The sequence below is a fragment of the Erpetoichthys calabaricus genome, chromosome 3, assembly GCF_900747795.2.
Source record: "Erpetoichthys calabaricus chromosome 3, fErpCal1.3, whole genome shotgun sequence".
In the NCBI taxonomy this organism is placed as follows: Eukaryota; Metazoa; Chordata; class Cladistia; order Polypteriformes; family Polypteridae; genus Erpetoichthys; species Erpetoichthys calabaricus.
In genome coordinates, this window is record NC_041396.2 from 39765921 (window position 1) to 39793680 (window position 27760).

The 27760-nt window shown below is 40.8% G+C and overlaps 1 protein-coding gene across 1 annotated transcript; it reads right to left on the bottom strand.

Moving 5' to 3' along the window:
* Positions 1 to 232: 232 nt before the first annotated feature.
* Positions 233 to 27760, bottom strand: golt1a (golgi transport 1A). The gene is made up of 5 exons (XM_028799100.1): positions 27648 to 27760; positions 10063 to 10154; positions 9803 to 9981; positions 7868 to 7931; positions 233 to 2949 (listed from the first exon to the last, which is right to left on the bottom strand). The coding sequence occupies exons 1-5, from the start codon at positions 27670 to 27672 to the stop codon at positions 2908 to 2910; spliced, it is 402 nt and encodes a 133-aa protein (XP_028654933.1). The 5' UTR covers positions 27673 to 27760; the 3' UTR covers positions 233 to 2907.

The window sequence follows — 27760 nt, forward strand, 5'->3', positions numbered from 1 at the left end:
CATTGTCATTTTCACTGCTTTTTCTCGCTTGTCTTAATTCTGCTTTCAGAAAACCGTACAAGTGTGAAATCAACTTCCTTAAGATATTTAGACACATAGTGCTTTTTAGAGAGGATCCAGACCCCTTCACGTTTTCACATTGTGTTGCAGCCTTCTGCTAAAATAATTTCAATTCATTTTTTCCCACATCAAGCAACACTCACTACCCCAGAATGACAAAGCAAAAACAGGATTTTAGACATTTTTGGAAATTTATTAAACAGTAAAAAACTCAAATATCATATCATATCACTGACACATATATTTAGACCCTTTTGCCCTGATTACAGCCTTCTTGGCATGACATGATAATCTTCAAACACCTGGATTTAGAGATTTTCTGCCATTCTTATTTGCAGATCCTCTTGAGCTCTGTCAGGGTGGGGTGAGTTTGGTCAGTGGACCACTATTTCCGGGTCTCCCTAGAGATGGTTAATTGAGTTCCAGTTTAGGTTCTGGCTGGACAAGTCAAGGACATTCACAGAGTTAACCCTAAGTGAGTCACTAACGTGTTGTCTTTGCTTTGTGCTTAGGGTCGTTGTTCTGTTAACAGATGAACCTTTGGCTTAGTTTGAGGACCAAAGTGTTCTGGAGCAGGTTCTCATTGCTGTACTTTGCTCTGTTCTGCTTTATGTCAAACCTTCCTTGTCCTCTTAGTCTCTATTGTTGTTAAACAAACCCTACAGCATGATGTTGCCACCACCATGCTTTATCACTCAAGTGGTATTTAACAGGTTATGGGTGGTACCCGGGTTCTTCCATGATGATAATACTGGCCTTATCAAATCTTGTTTCTCATAGTCTGAAAGTCTTTAAGGTGCATTTTTTGCAAACTCCAAGTGAGCTTCCATGTGTTTTTTTTACTAAGGAGAAGCTTCTGTCTGGCCACTCTGTCATAAAGTTCAGATCAGTGGAGTGTTGCAGTGATGTTTGTCCTTCAGATAGTTTATCCCATCTCCAAACAGACCTTTGGAGCTCAGTTAGAGTGACTATTGGGCTTTTGATTATGTCGCTCACCAAGACCTTTCTCCCTCAATTGGTCAGTTTGGCCAAGCAGCCAGCTCTAACAAAAGATGTGGTTGTTCCACACTTCTTGCATTTAAGAATCATGGAGGTCACTGAGCTCCTGGGATCATTAAATGCTGCAGAATTTTTTATCACCTTCCCCAGATCTGTGCTTAGAAAAAATACTGTCTCTAAACTCTAAATCCTTCAACCTCATGGCTTGATTTTTACTCTGAGATATGCATTGTCAACAGTGGGACCTTCTATAGACAAGTGTGTTTGCCTTTTCTAATCATCTGCAATCAATTGAATTGACTGCAAATTGAATTGACCGCAGGTAGACTCCAAACAAGGTGTAGAAACATCTATATGATGATCAATAGAATGGGATGTAACTAAGCCAAATTTCATATGTCATAGAAAAGGGTCTGGATACTTGTGTCAAAGTGACATTTCAGTTTATGGGACCAGGACAGAAACAGGGAAGTGGAGATGGAAACACAAATGACTGATAGATGTGGAAGAACTGACACAATATTTTTTTCTGAAAATCCTCTATTGATGTTGAAATGTTCTTTCTTATCTGAGAATAAGTTTAGTTTTGTTTCCGAACACTTTTTAATTCATACCGTAAAGATTGTGAGGTTTTTGAGGTCTTTTGAGACCCTCCCCAATGGTGCTGCATGCCTCAAACGCGATTGATGATTCTGTCGAGGGTTGCTTTTCCACTATCAAGGTAACCACAGGTTCACACTGCCACAGAGGGAACCCATCGCCAGATGGGTGATGCAGGGTGCTTTCTCATTAGGTGGAGTCATGGTTATTAGGCAGAGTGGTGGCTCTGTGGCTAAGGTTCTCTGCTGGTATCTGGTTGCCAGTTCAAATCCCATAATTTTCAGAAAGGATCCTACTTTTGAGCAAGACCCCAAAAGGTCATGCAAAAAGACAATTTCCTCTTGGAGATTAACAAAGTATTAAAAAAAATCAAAAAATTGCTGTTCTTCATACATGGTTCCTATAGGTACCCTGATTTGGTATATATAAAAAATTAAGGAAGTCATTCATTTCCTTAACATCTATTCCAATGAGAGGTTTTAGAGGGCTTGTTCTAAGACAAGAGTCAATCCTTGTGAGGGTGCCAGTTCATCACAGGAAATCCTCACACCATGAAAATACAGAATTATTACTCATTTGTGGACAATTCATTTCATCAGTCCCATTTAAGTTAGTTACAGAATTATGAGGGGCAGAGCAAAATGAAAAGATGGGGTCCAGTTTATTGTAGGAATCACTAGTTTTACACAGTTGCCTTCAGTTATACTAGAGAACATGCAGAAAAACCATTGTGGACACCAGGAAAACGTACAGATACTACTAAAAGAGTAGCCAAGCCAGGAATCAAGCCCAGCGACCTGGAGATGTGAGGAAGGTGTGCTAACCACTTTGTCAACATGCTATGCAAGACAAATAAAATGGAAAAGAAATGGGCCAAGAACACCATAAGAGTCATCAAAAATAAGAAAGGAGTTATACATCTCCATCTAAGATGTGGCAATATCAGTCTGTCTCTGAATAAAATGTATACTTCTACTATAGTCACACACCTATAAATACATTTATTTGTAAAATACGCAATTAACAATATGTGCACATTGTAAACATTTCATTATTTAGTCAGTAACACAAAAAGCTACCTTGTATGTCTAAAACACTGCTGTGCATATTCAAGAAAAAAATAAATAATGATTACATAGTTCTTTTTTTGTCTCCAAGGCAGAAGACAGGTGCACTCATTGTCCATGTTGACTTGCTTGCCTCTTCTTCCACTGACATGTCGACCGTTGATTCTGCAGCTGGTCCAATTCAGACCAAGGAGGTGCTGCTTCCTGATAGCTTGTTGAAGAGCTGCAAAATAAAGATCAACAGTGAAGCAAAAGGCCCAAGCACTTCCATATAGTGACATGCTTAGCGTTACTCTTACACTTCTCCTGTACATCAGCGTATATACAAGTGGAGTACCCCGGGGTTATTTAGCGGTAGTCTGTGAAACTCGCAGGTGAATACTGAAGTACATGAATGCAAATGCTGGACAAACAGGAAGTGATGTCTTAGGTCAGCAGTTCTCAAACTCAGCCCTGAGGACTCTTTGTTCCAAACAGTTTCTCAATCAGGGAGTTATTTTACCTCTAATTCGTGGTTTCTCTTCTCTTCTTCTGTATTCAGAAAAGTCAAGCACTACAGTGTGATTTTTTTCATTAGAACATTAGAAAAATCTGGACAAGAGCAGACCATTCAGCCCAACAAAGCTTGCCAATCCTACCCACTTAATTCTTCTAAAATAACATCAAATTGAGTTTTGAGGATCTTACTGTCTACCACACTACTTGGTAACTTATTCATTGTGTCTGTGGTTTGTTGTGTATAAAACCTGCCTCCTTTCTGTGTGAAATTTACCCTTAACAGGTTTCCATTTGTGTCCCTGTGTTCTTGATGAACTCATTTTAAAATAACAGTCTTGATCCACTGGACTAATTCCCTTCATAATTTTAAACACTTCAATCATATCTCCTCTTAATTTTCTTTTGCTTAACTGAAAAGGCTCAGCTCTTTTAATATGTTCCTCATAATTCATCCCCTCTAACCCTGAAATCAGCCTAGTTGCTAGTTACCAACCTAGTTGGTAACCTGGAATCCAAACCTGCACCTAGTACTCCAGATGAGGCCTCACCAGTGAGTTATAAAGCTTGAGCAGAACCTCCTGTGACTTGTACTCCACACATCAGGGCGCTATATAACCTGACTCTCTGTTAGCCTTCTTAATGGCTTCTTTTCATTTATAAGACATTCAGAAATAGTTATATGTTTGCTATAGTTTTAAATGTTTAAATCTCCTCTGTTGTTTTTCTGGTAACTGGCCTTTTTTGTGTAGTTTGTTCCCTTTTAATGGTAGAGTTAGGTTTGAGGAGAATACTCAAAAGGGCAAGCACTGGCTCACTCGTCTAAAAATTTAGCAATTAAAACGCCTTTATCCACTAAAATGTATGCCGTTTATATAAAAATAGAACAAATCTGTAATAAATATATAAGAGATGCTATAAATTTTCACTTGTATCATGCTAATAAAACCTTCAAATTCATATTAAAAACTGTATTTTTAATCTGATAAAAAAGTGCAGTAAAAAAAACCATATAACAACAAGGGGTTAAAAAAATCTGCCCCCACTGGTGGTAAAGCAGATTGCAAATAAAACAGGTAAAAAATACTTTAAATAATCTTAAATCCAGTTATAAAAAAGAACTAAAGCAAATGATTTTTCATAAGCATCTAATATAAGTTCTAAAAAAATGCTCAATCGTAGTACAAAGAGTGAAATTAGGGTTAATATTTAAGAGTATGGCCATTTAAGTAGACTTTTAAGATAAGGAAAAGGAATAGGGAAAGGACTATAAAAAACTTTTAAGATAAGTGAAAGGGGTAGGGGAAGGACATAATAAATTAATCTTAATTAAAAGGTATAGGAAGGATGAGACATTTAGATATATCTTTCATCTCCTCAAATACTTGCAGGATAGTCTTTAAATAAAGTCTCACTGACTTCTACTTTATATGTCTCTCTTACATGTATTGTGATCCATAAGAGTGACTAAATTACTGTCCAAAATTACAATTAGACTGTCCAAAAATGAACTATTATAAAGTAGGTATAAAATATCAGATATATTGAGAGGTTGTTAGAGTTGTTTTTTTTTGTGAGGTAAACTCCATTCCTCATAACCGTATTAGCAGTGAGCAGAGCAGACACAGGGCAGATGACACTGAATGCTGAAAGACTGAGCTACTACTACATCAGACCCACTAATGCTGATTAGTAAATAATGGATTAAATAACCAGAACATCGGAACAAACAAAGTGAAAATCATGATGGGGATGATGAAAAGAAAAAAGAAATTGAAGTTCAAAAAAGACTAAATTATCTCCGTGTAGCATACGTAAATAGATGATACTTTGCATTAAAAAATTACTAAAGTTAGTTTTTATAGTTTCTAAAAAGACCCTAAAACAGAGACACTGAGATATAACTGGCTGCTGCACATCCTGCTGTCTGTGAAATGAGCGCTGTAGTGCTGGACAGGCTATAAGCACAACAAAATGAGAAAATGGATAAATAGCTTTTGGGTTTATGTGCTTCTTTGTATACATGTCACTTTTACTGTGTGCCTAACTGCTTGTTGTGTATATACAGTACTTGTATGCTTACATATCTTCTTATTAAATTAAAAAACATATATAAGCATAAAATACCTCCTTATACCTACATTGATGGATTAAAGGCCAGAAGTCCACATGACTGTCGTCATCAAGTTCTTCCATGTGAACCCTGAATACGACGAGGACTGATTATGAGGTCATTGATGTCAGGTAGAATACCTAGAGGGGGCTGGCTGGGTGGTCTCGTGGCCTTTGAACCTCTGCAGATTTTTTTTTCTCCAGCCGTCTGGAGTTTTTTTTTTTTGTTTTTTCTGTCCTACCTGGCCATCGGACCTTACTTTCATTCTATGTTAATTAGTGTTCCCTGATTCTATTTTCTTATTCATTTTGTCTTTTTTCTCTTTCTTCATTATGCAAAGCACTTTGAGCTACATCATTTGTATGAAAATGTGCTATAGAAATAAATTTTGTTGTTGTTATGGACAATATTTTGAAAAAATGCTCTGTCTTCATTGAGAATTAGTTTCTTTGTTTTTCTGCTTCAAGAACATTTACGTTTTCTCTTATGCTTGTTGTAGACCAAATAAGATATTGTTGGCCATGTGCTTAGAACTGGTGATGATAAATAAATACTAAAAAAATATAAAATTTGCTCAGAGATGGAGATTGCAGGCAGAAATGGAGCATGAAAATGAATTCAGTATTAAAGTGCTAAACTCATACACCTGCACCAGCGTAAAAATCGGCATTCTGCACGCAGCTGGTCAAAACTGGCCTTTCTGATGTGTGTTTGTTACTACCTACAAATTAATTTTGTTTCTGCATGTCACATAGCTTTATGGTGTACATTGCTTGGAAATACACATGCAAGATTGAAATTTGTGAAGTATAAAGTGTCATCCACCAACTGGGCAGAGATATACGGGCCAATTTCTTAACTACGCAACAAGTGAAATTTAAAATAGTTTGAGAGCCACTGCCTTAGGTTATTCCACAATGGCACATCAAATAAAAACAATGTTATGTATGCATCCCATAAAGGATTTTCTGCATCAACTAATTTAATGTGGTAGTTTGTTTGGCCTTGTGAATGATCGTCATACTGCTTAAAATACCTTTTAGATTTGTAAAGATGTGACTTTTATCCCATACATGCGTTTGGGGGACAACTTCAAGGATGGCCTGATGGTAATATCACCCGAGTCAAGGGTTGGCGCTGTTGCCTAATGTGTCTTCTACTTTCTCTGTGGCAGGCCTGACAACCGGCAACAGGAAGACGTCTAACATCCCTTCACCTTAACCTCCGCTTTATGGGTTCCACCACCACCTTGACTTCAATCTACACTGGAAGTAGTGTCTGGAAAGACGTTTTCACTTACAATTAAACTCGTTTTTGCTATTTTCTTTCAGAATACTGGGTTTGCCGACGAGTGCCCCAAATCTTTATCATCTTCCTTGTCTTTATTCCTTTACACTTTGATGCTGCATATTCATTTCCGAGGATATCAACACATCACAAGTAACTGACAGATGATCTCTAATGATTTCAGTAACAGAAGAGATCATTATGTTTTGAACGTTAACATGTTTAGTGATACTTAGATATAAGATAAAAATATAGAAATCTTGGGGAAAATAGAGGTAATTACATTACAATTTTGTGGGTTAAGGTTTCATTTTAAATTCTTTGATATTTGGCTTCTTTTTGATGACACACGGGTGACGTTCTGGTGCTGTTTACCACTTTTTCTCCTCATACCCGTGGTTAATGTTTACTCACGTCTAGGATGTTGTACAAGTTGAAGCGTGGGAACTTAGCTTTTGCTGTGCACAACTGATTGCCCTGCTTTGGGTTGAAACTTTTATGACTGCTTATGGACGTGAAAAGCTTTCCCCACAGAACTTAACTAAACCTACAGCTTTAAAAATAATCTACAACCAGACGGACCTCTTATGTTCTCCTGTGTAGGGCATTTTATTGATGCTGAAATATATCTTTTGCTAATCTGTCGTTCACTTTTATGTGTCTTCCCACAATTTGTCATTCTCTTATATCTTATTTTTCCAACTTTTCAGTGAGTTACATTACTGCGTCTCAGCCCATGCCAGTGGCGTCTGCAGTTTCTCATCCGTTGTTTATTTGCGTCTGTCTGACTTTGCCCCTGCCCTGTGGCTGCCATACAATAGTATTCCAAACTTTTGCGTTAAATCCCGTATAATCTAAAGCTTGGGTGCAAGTCTCCTCCTCATTGAAGGATTAAGCAAAGTGTCTGAGATCTCCTGCTAGTGTGTGGCTGTTTATCCAATGTCTGAGGATCATTTACAGACATATCTGTGATCTCTTAACCTTTTTAATGTGCCTCTGGCATCCATTATGGTTAGTTTAGCTAAGTGCCTATTTATCAAAGCAAACAAAAACATGGGATTGTCTTGTTTTGGCCAAAAAAACCCTAGTGCTCTGTTTAGAAAGCAGTTCCTCTGTTTATTTTATTATAAAGGTAATTATACTGCATATTTTTTTAAATGAAAAAACTCTTTCATGTGGCAGACTCTTCTTGGAAAGTTGGCTGTTTACAAAAAAGCACTTGGAAACATTCTCGTGATTTTCTTACCGATGTTAAAAATGGAATATTGCCCAGTGAACCAAGGAATCCGAAAGCCACTGGAAAGAAGGTTCTGTAAGTTGGGAAAAAAAAAGAAAATCAGATAAGACAGTTGAAATGCTGAAGGGTCAAAAAACCCGTATGGCTTCAGGTGCAGAATGCAAATCTACACTTCCCGATGCTGCAAAAAAGCAATAGACATTTCACAGGATTCATCACATCCCGGTCATTGCCTCTTCCAGCTTTTGCCATCGGGCAAGCGATACGGAGCAATGAAAACCAGGACAAACCTAAATAAAAACAGCTTTTATCCAAAAGCAATTATGACCCTGAACTCAGAATAAAACTGCTCCATATCATTCTCCCAATATGCAATATAGACCTTAAGTCAACCAGTGCAATTTGTACATTTAACCAGTGCAATTTGTATATATAACAAGTAAAGTACTTTTATTTCTATTCGGTTTGTTATTATTTTCTCTCTTCATGTCTTTTTACCTCTTATGCCTCACACTGAGTCGGCTGTACCTTCAGTTTCGTTGTTCCTTTGTAAAAGTGACCATGACAATATAGATCTATCTATCTATCTATCTATCTATCTATCTATCTATCTATCTATCTATCTATCTATCTATCTATCTATCTATCTATCTATCTATCTATCTATCTATCTATCTATCTATCTATCTATCTATCTATCTATCTATCTATCTATCTAGGATGAACTGACTGCTTTATCTTGGCCCTTGGTAAATGATAAGGCGAATCAGCCCCATCCTGAAGAACCGGCCTTAATACATGAATTAGTTATTGTGAAAAAGAGCACCTCTTACAGGCAGTCCATACCACGATAAAGCACTTTGCAAATCAAATAATCTCATGATTAAAGAATAATTAAATATTTGACTTTAGGAAATTATGACTTTTCTCCCCTTGAGTGGCTCAGGAGTTATCAGAAATTTAGATTACAAGGCTTACTTGCCTCTTCCAGTATCAATGCAATATCAGAAGAAGCAAAGTCTCCTTGGTGGACAAAGGGCACTATACAGGGGGTTCAGGGGGGTATTTAGATGCTTTCACTTTCTGCAAACTTTATTCTGTTTAAGACTTCATTTTAAATGGATACATTTGCCATGGTTGCCCATCAATCTACACTCAATTATCCAAAATGACAAAGTGAAAACATGCTTTCAGAAAGGTTTGCAAAATTACTAAAAATCAAAAACCGAAATCTGTCATTCATAGAAATATGAAGACCCCTTTGGTGCTCCAAATTGTGGTCATGTGCATCCTATTTGCTTTAATTCTCCTTGTGATGTGTCTAGAATTTGATTGGTGTACACCTCTGGCAAACTGAATTTGATTTAGAAAGGCGCACACCTGTGTAGGAGTAGACGGTCCCACAATTCACACTGCATGACAGGACAAAAACCAAGACATGAGTTCCAAGGAATTCTGTAGACCTCAGCAATCAAGTTGTGGTGAGGCGTAGATCAGGGCAAGGGGCTAAGCTTTGAGTGTTCCCAGCCGTTCAGTGGCCTCAGTGAAAGTGAAATTGAAAATCCAGACTCTTCTTAGGGTTGGCTGTTGGGCCAAACTGAGTAACCAAGGAAGAAGGGCCTTGGTCAAGGAGGGGACCAAGAACCTAGTGGTCACTCTAACAGAGTTTCACAGGTTCTCTGCTGAGATGGGGGAATCTGATGAAAGGATGACCGCCTCAGCAGCATCATTCAGATGTCTATGGTAAAGTCGCTAGACGGAAGCCACTCTTGACTGAAAGGATAATGTAATTTTGTAGTTTCGTTTTCAGTAATGGAACTCCATTCTGGTGCACTGTGGGACATTTGAAGCCTTGTGTGTCAGGTGACTAACTGAATATCATGCAATGCTATATTCAAAATAGCATTACCAGCATCCCTTTCCCTTCCCCTTTCCCTGGCTCACTTGAATAGGACCACAAATCCATACGTCTCAAGCATCATCCCTGTGACAGGCCATCGCAGCAGCACCATGAGCACTCCCCCAAGGAAAAACGCAGAGCCTTTCAGTTTTGTGCGCTGGAAGAAGAAGTAAAGTGTGCGTCGCAGGCCAATGATTACGGCCAGGCCTGAGAGGAAGAGAATCTGCCAAGAGAAAATGGAAGCAACATGAAATATGAAGTGACTTAAAATCAGGCATATTTTTGCTCTGGTTTGAAAACTTACATTTCCAAAGGCCAGGAGAACACTGTCGAAATAGAGCAGCACACCAAACAGGATAAAAAAGATGCCAAAAGCTGAGATTCCGACACCAACCTCTTAAAGATAAACAGAGAGAATTGACAAAGTTAGCCTGACTGTCCTGTGTTCCTTTATTATTACTGTGGTCCTATGAGATGACAAACCCCAAGGCCTCATACATTGGAGCCATTCGGTAGACTCTAGTCCCCCTTTCTCAGATGGTGTCTAAAACAAAAGTTTCCATCCCTAATCTAATGTGCCAGTACGATAGTAGAGCCAAAACAAAGACATTTTTAAAAAAATTCTGGAGCATTTAGAAAATAAATCAAATTGTCCAGACTTTTTTCATTGAAGATTTCATCCCAAATTTTGAACTTCTGTCAGTATGAATTTCCAATATAAAATTATTACTCAAAAAGCCTTGCTGGAGTTAACCAAACAACAGCACAAAAAAAAACAGCCAGAAAAAGATGCATTAATCTTTTGAGCACTACAAAAATGTTGTAGTCATAAAATAAAATATATTTTAATCAAATTTTAATTAAACACTGAATACTACATAATAATTACACACTCAGCACCAGACAGAATAGGCAGTACAAACACCACAACGGGATCTACACACAGACCACAAGGTGAGCGCCCTCTGCTGGCCTCACCAACACCTTTTACAACAGCAACCCATTCTTTTACTACATAGTCTACCAACTAGGAACTGGCCAAGAACAAACATGCTTAGCTTCAGGGAGGACCTTCTGGGATGGGATGTGGACACAGGATTCTGGAGCACGTAAAACCAAAATCAGTCGTAAATCTTTATCAGTGAGGTTTGAAATGCCACACTTAACAGAGTCAGGGAAGGAAAACGGCAAAAAAACTCCAGTATGAAGAAATGCCTGGTGCTGTCTACAGTCATGCAGATGGAAAGTTCCACATACCACAGACTACTGCAGCCAAAAAGGTTTTGTCTTTGATGGTCAGTGGTTTTGTAGACTCACTCATGGTTTAGTGCCACCCCACCTGGAGTAGGTTTGTACCAGCAGTCACCAATTTCCTAATCAAAATTCCATCCTTATTGCTAACTGAACATGTCATTTAATTATACGACTTGCACAACTCTGAGTGTTTAGTGCTCAAAATTCTGAAAAATGTAAACTGTGTTGTAACCTTTGTGAGAAATTCTACAAATATTTGTTTGTTTGATCAACTCTAGGCTTTGGCCTTGGGGAAGAAACAAAACAGAAAACTGGACAAATAAGAGCTGACTGAGATTCCTCAAGAGGAAGGAAGGCCTTAAATCATAAATACTTGGGCTACTGAGCTCAGACCATGGAGGGCTATGACAGCTTCACCTTTTGTTGCAATAATCCAATCTAAAACTCTAAAGCAGAGACTCTTTTTTTGCAGAAATCAGATTTCATCACTTAGGTTCCCTTCTTTCCTTCATATATCTGATGCCAGACTGTAAATACATGACACTGGACAATGACAATTCTGCTTCCTGGAAACTTTTGAGTACATCTAATGGATTTTGGCGTACTGATCACAATAATGACCATACAATTTTCCTATCCAGTACTGTTTTATTGCAATCATCTATGTTTGTGATTTCCTCTCATATATTGCTCAACATTCACGACTTTGAGCATTCACACAATTTTATTTGTAACCCCTTATCTGATTTCATATTGGCAGCCGCACACATTCCCAGGGTTCATGGCTAGGTGGAGTAGAGAAAAAATGAGAGACGCGATATGTGCAAGTTTGGGGAGCAGCTAGTGTGCTACTAGGAACTTCACTGGCCTTGTTTATCCAACTGTTGTAGAGTAAAGAGTATTCATTGGATGTTTTCATTGTTTTGCTTAAAGTATCAACTTTTGTGTTGCAATTATGCCTTCAAAGTGTAGTGCAAGTCCTTCAGGCTATAAACCCAAGCGGGCAAAGTCAGTAATGTGGCTTAGAGAGAGAACAAAGGTATTAGATAAACTTCATGCCGGAATGTCGACTGCCGCTGTCAGCCACGAGTTGGGGGTTAACTAATTGACCAGCTGACTTCAAGGCTACCAATCCCATCATCAATTGCAACCTCTTGAATAAACATCAACTTGACTTTACTATGCTTCCATATGCCGAGATATTTAAGGATCCCAAGCGGCACATGAAGCAGACATCACTGATGGATTATGTCAAGCTAGTGCATCCTCTACAATCTCCAGTGCCATCCGCCAGCCATGAAGGACAGTGTCAGAGGTGATGTCAGTGTCGGCATCTTCTCAGAGCAGCAACTAAAGGTTTATTTATTTTTATTAAATTGAGATGTTATCACACAAGGTCACAGAATTCCAGTAAATGACTAGCAAGAAAAATGGCTTTTGCATGTTACCAATTGTATTCATTGTACTGCATTTTATTTCATGAGTTGCATGAGTTATTTCATGGTTAATGTATTATGAAAAATGCATTTTATTAAAATAGTGTTTTGTTAAAAAACTATTTCTGAGCAATCTCTATAGAAAGATTACAATTTTTGGTGGTCGCACACTCTGAAAAGTAAAGGTGCCACATTGGTTCTTCAGAGCCATACCATAGGGGAACCATTTTTGGTTCCCAAAAGAACCATCGACATGAAGTTTCCAGAAAGAACCATTTATTTGTTTAGATCTGTAACAGGTAACATAATTAACAGATGATAACAGATATGTTACATACCAATGGACTCCTGACTTTAAAAGGATTGTCACTGCATACAATAACACAGGCTAAGTTCAGGTTTTCTTCATCTGTAAGCGTCTTGCTTGGTAGCCTACCATACATTAAAGATTTCACCTTTTTTCCACACATTGGAAAGTTTTTCAAAGCACAAAGAAATGACTTTATATACAAAAAACCCTTCCTAGAATGAACCTAACAAGCTAGTAAAGAAACAAAAAATGTCATTAAAGACACAGTATTTTAACACTAGAATCCCTGAAGCCTATGAAAAAACTTGCAACCCCAGCCCACCTTAAATCCCTTCGCACCTCTCCATCAACATCTTTTGTTTTGTAAATGTGTCAATCATCACAAACAGCAAGCAGCCTGATGTACCATCCCCCAACCCTTACTGGATTTCAACTCAGGCAAAAAGTTCTCCCAGCTCAAGCCAAGTCTCCTAATCTGCTTGTGAGGTGCATGGAGTTCTATAGGGTAAATAATACAGTATATCGTTATTTGGAATACAGTAATCCCTCCTCCATCGCGGGGGTTGCATTCCAGAGCCACCCGCGAAATAAGAAAATCCGAGAAGTAGAAACCATATGTTTATATGGTTATTTTTATATTGTCATGCTTGGGTCACAGATTTGCGCAGAAACACAGGAGGTTGTAGAGAGACAGGAACGTTATTCAAACACTGCAAACAAACATTTGTCTCTTTTTCAAAAGTTTAAACTGTGCTCCATGACAAGACAGAGATGACAGTTCTGTCTCACAATTAAAAGAATGCAAACATATCTTCCTCTTCAAAGGAGTGCGAGTCAGGAGCACAGACTGTCAGAAAGATACAGAGAAAAGCAAACAAATCAATAGGGCTGTTTGGCTTTTAAGTATGTGAAGCACCGCCGGTACAAAGCTGTTGAAGGCGGCAGCTCACACCCCCTCATCAGGAGCAGGGAGAGAGAGAGAGAGAGACAGAGAAAAACAAACAGTCAAAAATCAATACGTGCCCTTTGAGCTTTTAAGTATGCGAAGCACCGTGCAGCATGTCGCTTCACGAAGCAGCTGCACAGAAGGTAGCAACGTGAAGATAATCTTTCAGCATTTTTAGACGAGCGTCCGTATCGTCTAGGTGTGAGAACAGCCCCCCTGCTCACACCCCCTACGTCAGGATCAGAGAAAGTCAGCGCAAGAGAGAGAGAGAGAAAAGTAAGTTGGGTAGCTTCTCAGCCATCTGCCAATAGCGTCCCTTGTATGAAATCAACTGGGCAAACCAACTGAGGAAGCATGTACCAGAAATTAAAAGACCTATTGTCCTCAGAAATCCGCGAACCAGCAAAAAATCTGCGATATATATTTAAATATGCTTACATATAAAATCCGCGATAGAGTGAAGCCGCGAAAGGCTAAGCGCGATATAGCGAGGGATCACTGTACATGCATTTCATGTGTGTTCTGTGTCTACAAAGATCTGGGTAAGTGTAGGATGACAGGAAATGTGAGGCAAGAAATGCTGAACACATACCTAAAGCAGAAACTATTTCCATGTTATACTAATAATGACATGAAGTGTATAATGTGTGAAGACTTTAGTCCAAATATCAAATAAACACGTGCACTTTTATTCGAGAATATAACCAAAGAAAAAAAACAGCATTTGATTTATATGTTGCTGTCAATGAGTTAAAAACCCAAGCTCAAATGTCAATTGACAGGAAATTTATACATGTTCTTGAATGGTGTATTAGTAAGAATTGCTGCCTTATAACCCAAAGGTCCCAGGTTCGAGACAGGGAACTCTGCGTTTCGAGTAGTGAGCTATTGTTGTTACTATAATATAATAAAAACATACATTTGATTTGAGTCAGTAACACCTGCTGTAAATTTTGGCTACTTGTAAAAGTTAGCGCTTGTTCTTTTATCATTCAGTTTTATTCTCTCAGTGACGTTCACGTGGTACAACAAACTTGCCTCTCCCTTTCTGAGTTGATGGCATTTATCTCCATTCTTTTCATAGGAGCAGCGATGACCACAGTGGGTGCTCTGGCTGATATCTGCTTAAAGCTAATTGTTGTACCAGCAATCAAAGATACGATGTCTCGTGACCGCTATCAGACTGGACAAAGGCAGGACCGTAACAATAGCTTGTGCTGGGAGAACTTTTTGCCCGAATTGAGCTCCGTCAAGGCAGGATATGGGATAGCTGCTTGCTGCTTGTGCTGATCGACACATTTATAAAACAAAAGATGTCGATGGAAAGGTGTGAAGGGATTTCAGGTGGGTTAGGATTACGAGTTTTTTGTAGGCTTCAGAGATTCTAGTGTTAAGAGTTTATGAAATGGTTCATGATTTCAACAAGACTCTTGCTGCATATGTCCACTAACACAGGTCGAGTCCAGGTTTTCTTAATCTGTTAGTGTCCTGCAGCCCACCGTCCATTAAAGATTTTAGTCTTTTTCTACATATTAGGAAGTTATTTAAAGCACAAAGAACTAACTTCACATGCAAAGAACCCATTCCAGAATGAAATGGTGCTTGGTCAAGCAATAGAGCTACAAGGAACCAGATGAGCCAGTGAAACCTAAACTTTTGAAAAAATGTGTTGCCTCGTGTTTCTAAGGTTCCATGTAAAATATCCAAAACTGTCCAACTCAGCTGGGATTTTATGTAAAAATTTGCATCCTAAAAAGGCTCAGGCAGGAATGACAATGAATGAGCAGTTAATTAATTTAATTTAATTTTCTAAAAACTGTTTCAAACCCAAAGTCGGATTTGACAAATGACACACACACATACTGCAAGATGATTCCAAAACCTTCATCCAAAACTGGAATTACATCAATGAGTTGTACAAAATGGACTCTCTGATTAAATAAAATAAAAACTCAGGACCACCCAAATCCTTCTTGGAATGAATCAAGCAGCCCTGACTTTATTGCCTCAACCAAAACTTGCTGATGTGCTACTGAGTTGTGCTAATTTTATAATTCCCAACAGCAATGAGTCAAAGCTTGGGTGCAGTTAAAGACTGAGTTCAGTGCAAGTGGGCAGAAACTACCTTATTTGATAATGTGGGCTGTCTCATCACATTTCTGTCTCCTGCATATTGTCTCAAGCTCTATTCTGGAAGGCTGTGGTGGTTGCAGTTTGTTGTGACAATGTTCTTCCTCAGAAGCCCTTTTTTTTTCTAGTGGCACATTTTGTTTAATCAGACTGATTACAGACTGATACATGGAAAAATGTATCCTCCTTTAAGTCTGTGTGTTTGAATCTTTTTGTTGGTTTACACGTTCAGTTAAACATGCATAACTGAGACCAATACCTTCTTTACCACATGAAACTGGAAGTGTAGTAAACATATTCACAACCCCCTGTAGATGAACAACGTCCAGTACATGGCTGAGTCACAAGGATGGTGATAGAGGCATAGTGCCTGGTAGCTAAGGCATTAGATTTCAAACCACAACATTGTCAGTTCAATGCCAGCTTCCGACTCATGGTGTATCCCTGAGTAAGCAGCTTCCATCCATCCATCCATTGTCTCCCACTTATCCGAGGTCGGGTCGCGGGGGCAGCAGCTTGAGCAGAGATGCCCAGACTTCCCTCTCCCCGGCCACTTCTTCTAGCTCTTCCGGGAGAATCCCAAGGCGTTCCCAGGCCAGTCGAGAGACATAGTCCCTCCAACGTGTCCTGGGTCTTCCCTGGGGCCTCCTCCCGGTTGGACGTGCCCGGAACACCTCACCAGGGAGACGTCCAGGAGGCATCCTGATCAGATGCCCAAGCCACCTCATCTGACTCCTCTCGATGCGGAGGAGAAGCGGCTCTACTCTGAGCCCCTCCCGGATGACTGAGCTTCTCACCCTATCTTTAAGGGAAAGCCCAGACACCCTGCGGAGGAAACTCATTTCAGCCGCTTGTATTCGCGATCTCGTTCTTTCGGTCACTACCCATAGTTCATGACCATAGGTGAGGGTAGGAACATAGATTGACTGGTAAATTGAGAGCTTCGCCTTGCGGCTCAGCTCCTTTTTCACCACGACAGACCGATGCAGCGCCCGCATTACTGCGGATGCCGCACCGATCCGCCTGTCGATCTCACGCTCCATTCTTCCCTCACTCGTGAACAAGATCCCGAGATACTTGAACTCCTCCACTTGAGGCAGGATCTCGCTACCAACCCTGAGAGGGCACTCCACCCTTTTCCGGCTGAGGACCATGGTCTCGGATTTGGAGGTGCTGATTCTCATCCCAGCCGCTTCACACTCAGCTGCGAACCGATCCAGAGAGAGCTGAAGATCACGGCCTGATGAAGCAAACAGGACAACATCATCTGCAAAAAGCAGTGACCCAATCCTGAGCCCACCAAACCGGACCCCCTCAACGCCCTGGCTGCGCCTAGAAATTCTGTCCATAAAAGTTATGAACAGAATCGGTGACAAAGGGCAGCCCTGGCGGAGTCCAACTCTCACTGGAAACGGGTTCGACTTACTGCTGGCAATGCGGACCAAGCTCTGGCACCGATCGTACAGGGACCGAACAGCCCTTATCAAGGGGGCCGGTACCCCATACTCTCGGAGTACCCCCCACAGGATTCCCCGAGGGACCCGGTCGAATGCCTTTTCCAAGTCCACAAAACACATGTAGACTGGTTGGGCAAACTCCCATGCACCCTCCAGGACCCTGCTAAGGGTATAGAGCTGGTCCACTGTTCCGCGACCAGGACGAAAACCACACTGTTCCTCCTGAATCCGAGGCTCGACTATCCGACGGACCCTCCTCTCCAGGACCCCTGAATAGACTTTTCCAGGGAGGCTGAGGAGTGTGATCCCTCTGTAGTTGGAACACACCCTCCGATCCCCCTTCTTAAAGAGGGGGATCACCACCCCGGTCTGCCAATCCAGAGGTACTGTCCCTGATGTCCATGCGATGTTGCAGAGGCGTGTCAACCAAGACAGTCCTACAACATCCAGAGCCTTGAGGAACTCCGGGCGTATCTCATCCACCCCCGGGGCCCTGCCACCAAGGAGTTTTTTGACCACCTCGGTGACCTCAGTCCCAGAGATGGGGGAGCCCACCTCTGAGTCCCCAAGCTCTGCTTCCTCATTGGAAGGCATGTTAATGGGATTGAGGAGGTCTTCGAAGTACTCCCCCCACCGACCCACAACGTCCCGAGTCGAGGTCAGCAGCGCACCATCCCCACCATATACAGTGTTGACACTGCACTGCTTCCCCTTCCTGAGACGCCGGATGGTGGACCAGAATCTCCTCGAAGCCGTCCGAAAGTCGTTCTCCATGGCCTCCCCAAACTCCTCCCACGCCCGAGTTTTTGCCTCAGCAACCACCAAAGCCGCATTCCGCTTGGCCTGCCGGTACCTATCAGCTGCCTCCAGGGTCCCACAGGACAAAAGGGTCCTGTAGGACTCCTTCTTCAGCTTGACGGCATCCTTCACCACCGGTGTCCACCAACGGGTTCGGGGATTGCCGCCACGACAGGCACCGACCACCTTACGGCCACAGCTCCGGTCAGCCGCCTCAACAATAGAGGCACGGAACATGGCCCATTCAGACTCAATGTCCCCCACCTCCCTCGGGACATGGTCGAAGTTCTGCCGGAGGTGGGAGTTGAAGCTACTTCTGACAGGGGGCTCTGCCAGACGTTCCCAGCAGACCCTCACAACACGTTTGGGCCTACCACGCCTGACCGGCATCCTCCCCCACCATCGAAGCCAACTCACCACCAGGTGGTGATCAGTTGACAGCTCCGCCCCTCTCTTCACCCGAGTGTCCAAGACATGTGGCCGCAAGTCCGACGACACGACCACAAAGTCGATCATCGAACTGAGGCCTAGGGTGTCCTGGTGCCAAGTGCACATATGAACACCCCTATGCTTGAACATGGTGTTCGTTATGGACAATCCGTGACGAGCACAGAAGTCCAATAACAAAACACCACTCGGGTTCAGATCGGGGGGGCCATTCCTCCCAATCACGCCCTTCCAGGTCTCACTGTCATTGCCTACATGAGAATTGAAGTCTCCCAGCAGAACGAGGGATTCCCCAGAAGGTATGCCCTCTAGCACCCCCTCCAGGGACTCCAAAAAGGATGGGTACTCCGAACTGCTGTTCGGTGCATACGCACAAACAACAGTTAGGACCCGTCCCCCCACCTGAAGGCGAAGGGAGGCTACCCTCTCGTCCACCGGGGTAAACCCCAATGTACAGGCTCCAAGTCGGGGGGCAATAAGTATACCCACACCCGCTCGGCGCCTCTCACCGGGGGCAACTCCAGAGTGGTACAGAGTCCAGCCCCTCTCAAGGAGATTGGTTCCAGAGTCCAAGCTGTGCGTCGAGGTGAGTCCGACTATATCTAGCCGGAACCTCTCAACTTCGCGCACTAGCTCAGGCTCCTTCCCCTTCAGAGAGGTGACATTCCACGTCCCAAGAGCCAGCTTCTGTAGCCGAGGATCGGACCGCCAAGGTCCCCGCCTTCATCCACCACCCAACTCACACTGCACCCGACCTCCTTGGCCCCTCCCATAGGTGGTGAGCCCATGGGAAGGGGGACCCACGTTGCCTCTTCGGGCTGTGCCCGGCCGAGCCCCATGGGTGCAGGCCCGGCCACCAGGCGCTCGCCATCGAGCCCCACCTCCAGCAGCTTAACCAATTGTAAATATGAATGATTTTTAAAAAAAAACTCTCGAATATACCATAATCTGAAGGGAAGGAAAATGTAACAGTGTTCAACGCACAGGCCTACTGTGGGAGGTCAGCCTTTTTGTGCCGGGTGTGGTGACCTGGGTGGTGGCTGTGTACAGTGACCAGCAGTCTTTGCACATTGGGTGGTGTCTAGCCAGAAGTGTCTCGTATGGCGACAGGCTGTCTTTGCATGCTGGGTGGCAGCTCAAACTCAGTTCTAAGTAAACTGTGGCTGGAAACTTGAGGGCTGCCAGGAATATTGGTGGCAGATATCTCTTCATTTAGTTGTTGCCTCTATTCAAAACAATGCCAAAATAAAAAATACAATATGCATACAATACATTTGAGTGGTTAGCAAGAATCTACAAAGCAAATGTGGAAAAAAAATTTAAGTAACCCTCAAGAAGGTTGTTCTTACAGTTAATTTGAGGCCTAGATGATAACAAAAGAACAGTTAATTTGATATCCAGGAGGAGAGGAGATAATTTAAAAGGCCAAGAGATAGAAAGTGACAGTTTGAGGGAATGTGTTCAGTCAGCAAAATGGCAGATAAACTTTTGAGCAAAAACAAGAGATGCAAAACAAACAAAAAAAGATATAAATCAAAATGAAACCAAAGCCCAGTACAAGAGATAATAATCGTGGTCGAGTGAACAAGAGGGACAAAACCAAAAGTACTTCGTATTTGCAGATCAGTTAAGGATTCGCACTCATATCGTATTATCCTGTTGCGTCAATTACACCCAGATCCCGATCTCAGAGGCCACATCCCTAGTAATATTGGAAGCAGAGCTAACAATAGAAATAAACACTGGTGGCCTTAGAGGGCCTAAAATCATACCAAATCATGACAATAAGGGATCAAGGGATGAAACATAGTCAGAACAATTTGATACTGGAATTACTATAAACTAAAATACTAACCTAAATAGTAGTCATGCATTCATAACAAAAAAGATCAGAAGCTTGGCACACTAAATCACAAACAATTGCACTAGAGGTTTGGTCTGAATCCATAATCTTGGACAACAAGGAAGAAAATGATGCTGACTTTTAAACTCTTGTAGTGCTGTTCAGACAGGCATTTTAGGACATCCATGTATGGTAATACAACAGCAAACAAATTAGTAGGAATGAAAAAACAAAAAAGAGATCTCCTTAATAACGTTCTGGCTTCTCCTAGACAACAATGAGATCAGAAAGAAATAAAATTGAGACTTTTTTTTTCTCTCACTGCTTCTCAGACTTTTCTTCAGAGATAAAACACCCCGGTATTCTCCTAATGGTCTCCTCTTCAGTTTCTGCAGGGATCACAGCAAAGTCGCACAATGGGCACAGATGTTCCAAGTAGTGTCTTGATGTTTTTTGTTTTTTTCAATATGAAAGTATTTGCAATGTATGCTCAGTAGTATATGGTGAAATGTATGAACAGTTATTTGTGGTAAGAAAACACGATTACTATGATTACAAAACTGTGGTCCTTGCTTCTGAATAATACTATTCGTTCCACTAGTTTATATTACTGTGCTCCAATAAGATCATAGTCATGGTGGAAGAAAAAGGTAGAGAGTGTGGCAAAGTGGTTAAGACTTTAGACTTCAAATCCTGACATTGTGGATTCAAATCCCACTACTGACACCACTGTGTGACCATGAGCAAGCTACTTCATCTGCCTGTGCTCCAATTGGAAAAGAAAAGGACCCAATAATATTTCAATTGTTCTAAGTCACCATGGCTAATGGCATCCATGCATCCATCCATTTTCCAACCTGCTGAATCTGAAAACAGGGTCACGGGGGTCTGCCGGAGCCAATCCCAGGGCACAAGGCAGGAACCAATCCTGAGCAGGGTGCCAACCCACCGCAGGACACACACAAACACACATTAGGGCCAATTTAGAATCGCCAATCCACCTAACCCGCATGTCTTTCGACTGTGGGAGGAAACCGGAACTCCCGGAGGAAACCCACGCAGACACGGGGAGAACATGCAAACTCCACGCAGGGAGGACCTGGGAAGCGAACCCAGGTCTCCTAACTGCGAGGCAGCAGCGCTACCACTGCGCCACTGTGCCGCCCTCTAATGACATCAGCCCAATAATAAGTAGAAAATATGATGTCAGCCTAGTCGCTCTTCTCTGGACTTTTTCCTAGCACTGTTATATCCTTTTTGAAGCCTGGAGACCAAAACAGCACACAATACTCCAGATGAGGTCTACCCAGCATGTTATAAAGTTTGAGAATAAATAAAGCTTGAGCATAAAAAATGTGAGGGCATTCTGACAACAGAGTTGTCATCCTATGAGGTAAAAAGTGTCCAAAATCACCAAATGTGTCTGAGGCCTTAAAGTGTGTTGTCATCAGTTAAACTGCTATGGGAATAAGTGAAAGTTACAGACATGAAGAAAGCTGGACAGAGTGCTCCATGTATGCAGTTTTGGAGGCGTTCAGCATCAGCCTAACAGCATACAAGTCAGGTAGGTTAACTTAAAATAATAAATAATTTGAAAAGCAAATGAAAAAGGCTGAACAAGTACATTTTGTAGAATTTTTTTATGTCAGTGCTCATTATAAAATACTAGCTGTGTAAGCCCGTGCTGTAAAAAGCCCGGGCTCCTAGAAACTATTGAAATCGTCAGAAAAAAAATTGAAATGCAGTGTCGGCGGTTTCGTTTTGCAGATGTGCTCGCCCCCCTTGTCTGTCAGCGGCTAAGCGAGTTTCTCTCTTGTTTGTCTTTCCTCGGTGGTTTCACTTTGGCAACAGAGCCACTTTCTCTTTCAGCTTCATGCTGTAGTCTCGCACGTCTTTCTTCTTCCGACTTGTTAACTTGGGGCCGCCTTGCCAGCTCTTTGAGCTTCATGCTGTAGCCTTGCACTTCTGGGCCAGACAGACAGACACACACACTTCCACGCGTAGATGTTTGTATATAAGACTACATGTACATTTGTTAACTTGGTGAGAATAAAAAAGTATTTGTGAGAAGAAGTTTAACAAGAGAATTAAAAAATACAATTTTAAAGATAAAAGACTTCTGTCTGTAACAAGGCTTAAATGAATACTCCACCCAAAAATTATTTTTTTGTATGTTATTTACTTTGTGTGTTTTGTAGTCATGGCTAAGAAAAAAATGTAATCTCATGTTTTCATGGGAAAAAAAAGATTAAGAAACTAAACACCTGGTATTAAAGACAGTGCTCATGATCAGTGAATGAGGGAAAGAGGGAGATCTGCAATTCAAAACGTCAACCCTATGTGAATTTTGCATCCTGTTCATGCCGAGCACTGATTGTTCTGGAAGCATTTGATTAACAAGACTGTAACAATGTGGCAAGGCCCTGGTGCAGGATGAGATCTGCCTAGAAATGCTGAAGGCTCTCGACATTGTTGGGCTGTCATGGCTGACACTGCTTTTCAATGTTGTGTGGTAGTCGAAAGCAGTGCACCTGGAGTGGCTGAGTGTTTTTTAAAAGGTAAGACCAGAGGTTGTGTTCAAACTCTCGGGGCCTCACACTCCTCAACCTGCCTTGGAAAGCTTATGCCATGGCACTGTAAAGGAGACTCCATGCAGTTGTTTGGAAATGTGGATTCCTTCCTGAATGATGAGCTCAACAGATGCATAGTGGTGGAGAGCATAGTTATGCGGTCTCCATACTGATCTGAGTGGTGAAAAAGGATTTGAGCCAGAAGGCAAAGCTCTTGATTTACCAGTCAATCTATGTCTTTACGCTCACCTATGTTCATAAGCTTTGAGTAATGAGTGAAAACAAAATCCACAGATACAAGGGGCCGAAATGAGTTTTCTCCACAGGGTGGCTGAGTTGTCCCTTAAAGAGGCTCAGAGTACAGCTGCTGACCCTCCACATCTCCCAGATGCCAACCTGTGGAGGGTTTATCAGGTAGAAAGAGACCCGGGGGAAGACCCAGGGCTTTCCGGGAGGACTCCTTGTGATCCTACAGTATGAGATAGCAAGTTTGGCCAACTCATTTTGCATATTGTGAGCATACGACTGGACAGTTGACATGTAGAATATGTTTGAAGGAAGTAGCCATGAGATATATTTTTTTGTGCTTTTAAATACTTTTGTTGTGGACTAGCTTTGGTCACCATAAAGTGATTCATCATAAACTCTTTCCTTATCTTTGTTCTCCATCAAAACAAAAGTTTAAAATTTTTTTTGGTCACCACTACAAAACTCACGGGGTAAGTAACATAAAAGAATATAAGTTTTGGTTGGAACATATAATTGTCCTATACAACAATAATGTCTTAAAGTTTAAAAGTGACAACTTTTAATTAAAAAGCTGGAAAATTCAAAATCAATGCTTTTTTGGCTCCATAGGTAATGATAGGATACATAGTATAATTTATCATACAGTTTTGCAAATATTAGCATTAAAATTAGTTTTGCATGAGGTTTCACAATCATGATACTCATTAAAAATAGTTTTGGGCAGTTTTTAGAGAAAACAAGAAATATTGCTTTCTAAAGGTGCATCCTACTTCTGGATTTTCATATTTTGTGCTGCTATTGTGGTTAACTCAGGTAAGCTACAGCACGCAGTGAAGTCAATGATATTTTATGTCTCACCTTCACTTTGCAATGGAAGAGTGGAGTGTGAAGACACACTGAAATGCACATTGCTATGTTTTCTCGAGCAGAAAAACTCACTACAAAAGAACTCACATCTGGCATTTTCTACCAGTCCCCATTTGCTCTTTGTCGATTCTCACAGGTGAGACTGAGGACTGTGAAAGGACGTTCTGAGCACTGCTTCTGTCTTAGACACGTCTTTAGGGCGTGACTGCCGACACTGTCAGCATAATTGGCAAAGTGGGCATCAAACCACTAGATGGCCACAACCCAACTCACACAACTTAAAAAAATATCTATTATATACAGGAAATTAGTCCAGTGATTTTTTTTTTTAATTGGAGAACTTTAATCAGATACTAAATGATGGGCAGACACCAGTGACATTTCAGTTCTTATATTAATTGTAGTTTTAGTTTTTATTTTATGTTATTTTATAAAATTAAATTTTATTTTGATTTTGTTCTAGTTTTCAGTGGAGTCAACAATTTTTATTTTTATTTAGTTCTGTGTTTAAAATTTGAGTTATTTTATTTAGTTCTGGCCTTTTTACATAATATTAGTACAATTTTAGTTTTTGTTTTCTGTTGCAAGACCACACATGCCGGCCTGCACATATTTCAATGCAAGTTATGTTTCAGTCAACAAAATACACGCACAGTTCATAATGCTGTTAAACACAGCTTGACTATCAATGATGAAACAGATTAAATGGCCTAATGAGTATAGTCAGCAAGATCAAATGTTTCAACCCAAGAAACCAGTCTGTACAAGCACGTTGCTGTTAAGCTTCAAACAAGTACGCACTTCGAGAGATTTGTTCATGTTGCAATGATGTCTGTTGCACAGATAGCCACACAGTGAAAATATCTGGTCGACGAGCGCATGTGATGCAGGTGCCCAGACAAGGTCTTCTGCCACTGGCACCATCAGACTGTATGTTGATGATTTCTGTCAGTCCTGATGCCAGAGAAGTGCTGGAATTCCACTAAGTACTGATCCAGCTGATCCTGCACTGAAACCCCGAGACTCTTTTCTTCTTCTCGCACACTACATTTGCATTTATTATCATCTGCGCTGTAATTAAAGTATTTGCACACATTACTTTCTTGCTTTCTACCCGCAAACATCTGTGCAAAACTCGCTATCATCAACCACAAGTGCTTATTGCTTGAACCCAACAAACCAAATGTGCTCAACAAACAAACAATGGTCCTTTATGGAAGTTGCGCCACATGACTATAGTAAGCCAAGTTACAAGATCACCGCATAGTAAACAGAGCAACGTAACTGAATGCTCAGGGCAACCTACAAACAACCCCTCTGCACGACCGAACCAGATTGAACTAAAATGTTTTTGCTGTTTTTTTTGTTTTTACTCAATTTTCTCATTTTAGTTTGTTCACATATCACTAATTTTTATTTTTGTTTAGTTTTAGTTTCTCTGTTTGGCTTAATTTCAGTTCTCGTGCTTGTAAAACGAAAAACAATATTTTTAGTTCTAGTTCTCATTTTCGTTATGAAAATATCACTGGCAGACATGTGGAATTAACACAGGCACATTATATAAACACTTCTGTTCCTGTGTCATGGCATGGATTTATCTGAACTTCATTGAAACACTTCATGAAACATTTTTACTACTCAGTAAATGTGGTGATGGGGTCAAAAATTTGCTATCGAGCTAAGTTCAGGTTCTGACTTTATAATGTTCAAAACATCGAGAAAGTTTGATTTTAACAAGGTGTCTTTATGTGATTCTGTAGAAACCTTTGTACAATGATAACATCAGAAAAACTGGATCTTTTTCAAAGACTGTGATTGTCTGGTTGCTCAAGACATATAGATTTTGATCGAGTACTTTTTTCACATACTTCAAAAATGGTTTGACTTATGTGCAACAATAGCTGCAATAGAAATTGTCTAATTTAACTGAGATTTTTTCAGTCTGCTACATTTTTCATTGAAAAATTTTCACCCAAATAGTTTTTGAGCTCATAATTTATTTAAATGTACACGAATGCACACATGGAGGCACAGGAAAGTGCCCACAAAAACACACATACTCACACATTTAAAGGTATTTGTATGTGAAAATAGCCAACAGCTTGATTTCCCTACTAGAGCATGTGCTGGAGGATCAAGAGAAACAAATGAACAGAAACAGAAACAAAACCCACCACATATCTGTAAAGGCGGACGTACATAGAAGCATTAAGCCACCCCTGGACCAGTCTGTCTGTCTATGCAGCTTCTTCACTTTATTTGACCCAAGGTGTTTAATTTCAAATTAAATATTATTGAAGATGTTCTTCTGATTCACTTTCCAGTTCATTTTACTCTACATGTATTTGTGTAAATACTAAATATTATTCAAGTTAAGATTGTCACGCATGCGTGTTGGAGGATCTCCTCACAGGCTCAATCGAGGTATGTGATAACCTGCCAGGGTGAGAGGGGGCGCTATCGCTAACATTCTCTTCTCCTTGTCTCCCTACAGCCCAGTAAGGGCACTTAGCTCCACCCATTCCAGTTTGTTTGATATAAGAAGCCAGAAGTTGGCGTCTTTTGTACTCAGAGTGACCTGGCAGACAGAGCGCTAGTAATTGATCTTTCTTTTCTGTGGCAAAGAGCTGAATACTTTTGTTGTTTTGCCCAAGAGGCTGTTTATAGAGATTTTTTTTATTTATTATTTGACTGCTTTCATTAAACAAGACGACCTGGTTGATGTTTTCATTCTATCCATGACCTGTCATTCCTGCACCCAGCCACAAGGTACTTGACTGTATATTACTGTATTGTACAATCAATTGTATTATATTGTAAAATCTTTTTTTTTTTGATGAGGGATTCCCTGCAGTATTACTAAAGTAAACTTTATATGGAAGTACTGTATGGCCCACACCACACTGATTTTTTTGTGAGGAGAAACTTAATTTAGTTTTCCATAATGTTTATGTTTTATATATTATCTTCCGTTTTTTTTAATCTTGTAAAGCACATTGGGCTACATTGTTTGTATGAAAATGTGCTATATAAATAAATGCTGTCGTTATTGTTTCACTACTCACTATCTGTAGGCTGTGGAGGTTTTCAGCTTTGAGAGGAGGGTGTAGCAACCTCTGGAAGGTGAGCTGGCATCCCAGAGTTGGAGAGGTGAGCTACTGACTGTGATCAAGTGTTGGCTTTGTCACAATCAACCAACTTCATCCTCTGTTTCATTTTAAATTAACAATCATTTCTGAAAGTGCAGAAGAGAGAATGAAGAAACTGTCTGATGAAATAATTAATTCTGTTAAGACAGCCAACTACTGTAACTGTTTAGCAGGACTCAGCCTGAGACCACACTACCTTTAGAGGTGAAATTTTAGCCTTTAAGTATCCTCTTGTAATTATCAGTATTAGAAGTAGTGGCCTGCAGCTTTAAGGAACCCCTCTTTACTACTGGCTACAATATTTTCAGTATGACATTTATCCTGTGGGAGAAAGTTCAGATATTCCAGTTCACATCAGCCAGCCTTCAAAATCTAAAAATCAAAGCAACTGCAGATGTTCCGGCCAACAATAGAAAATTATAAAAAGACTTACTTTGAAATTCCGTGATCGTAATCATTCTTTTTTACCCCCAGAATGTCAAGAAACAAACACAATGTCTCCTCCAGTGAATCTCAGCTCTTGCACTCTGTCCTGTGGTGGTGCCG

Bases quoted from the DNA above. Each gene is read 5' to 3' on its own strand.
- golt1a (XM_028799100.1), bottom strand. From the start codon at position 27,672: ATGATTACGATCACGGAATTTCAAA. The intron at 10,155-27,647 runs GTAAGTCTTTTT...TTTATCTTTAAG, and splicing joins TACGATCACGGAATTTCAAA to AGGTTGGTGTCGGAATCTCA. The intron at 7,932-9,802 runs GTGAGCCAGGGA...CCCAACTTACAG, and splicing joins GGATTTGTGGTCCTATTCAA to AACCTTCTTTCCAGTGGCTT.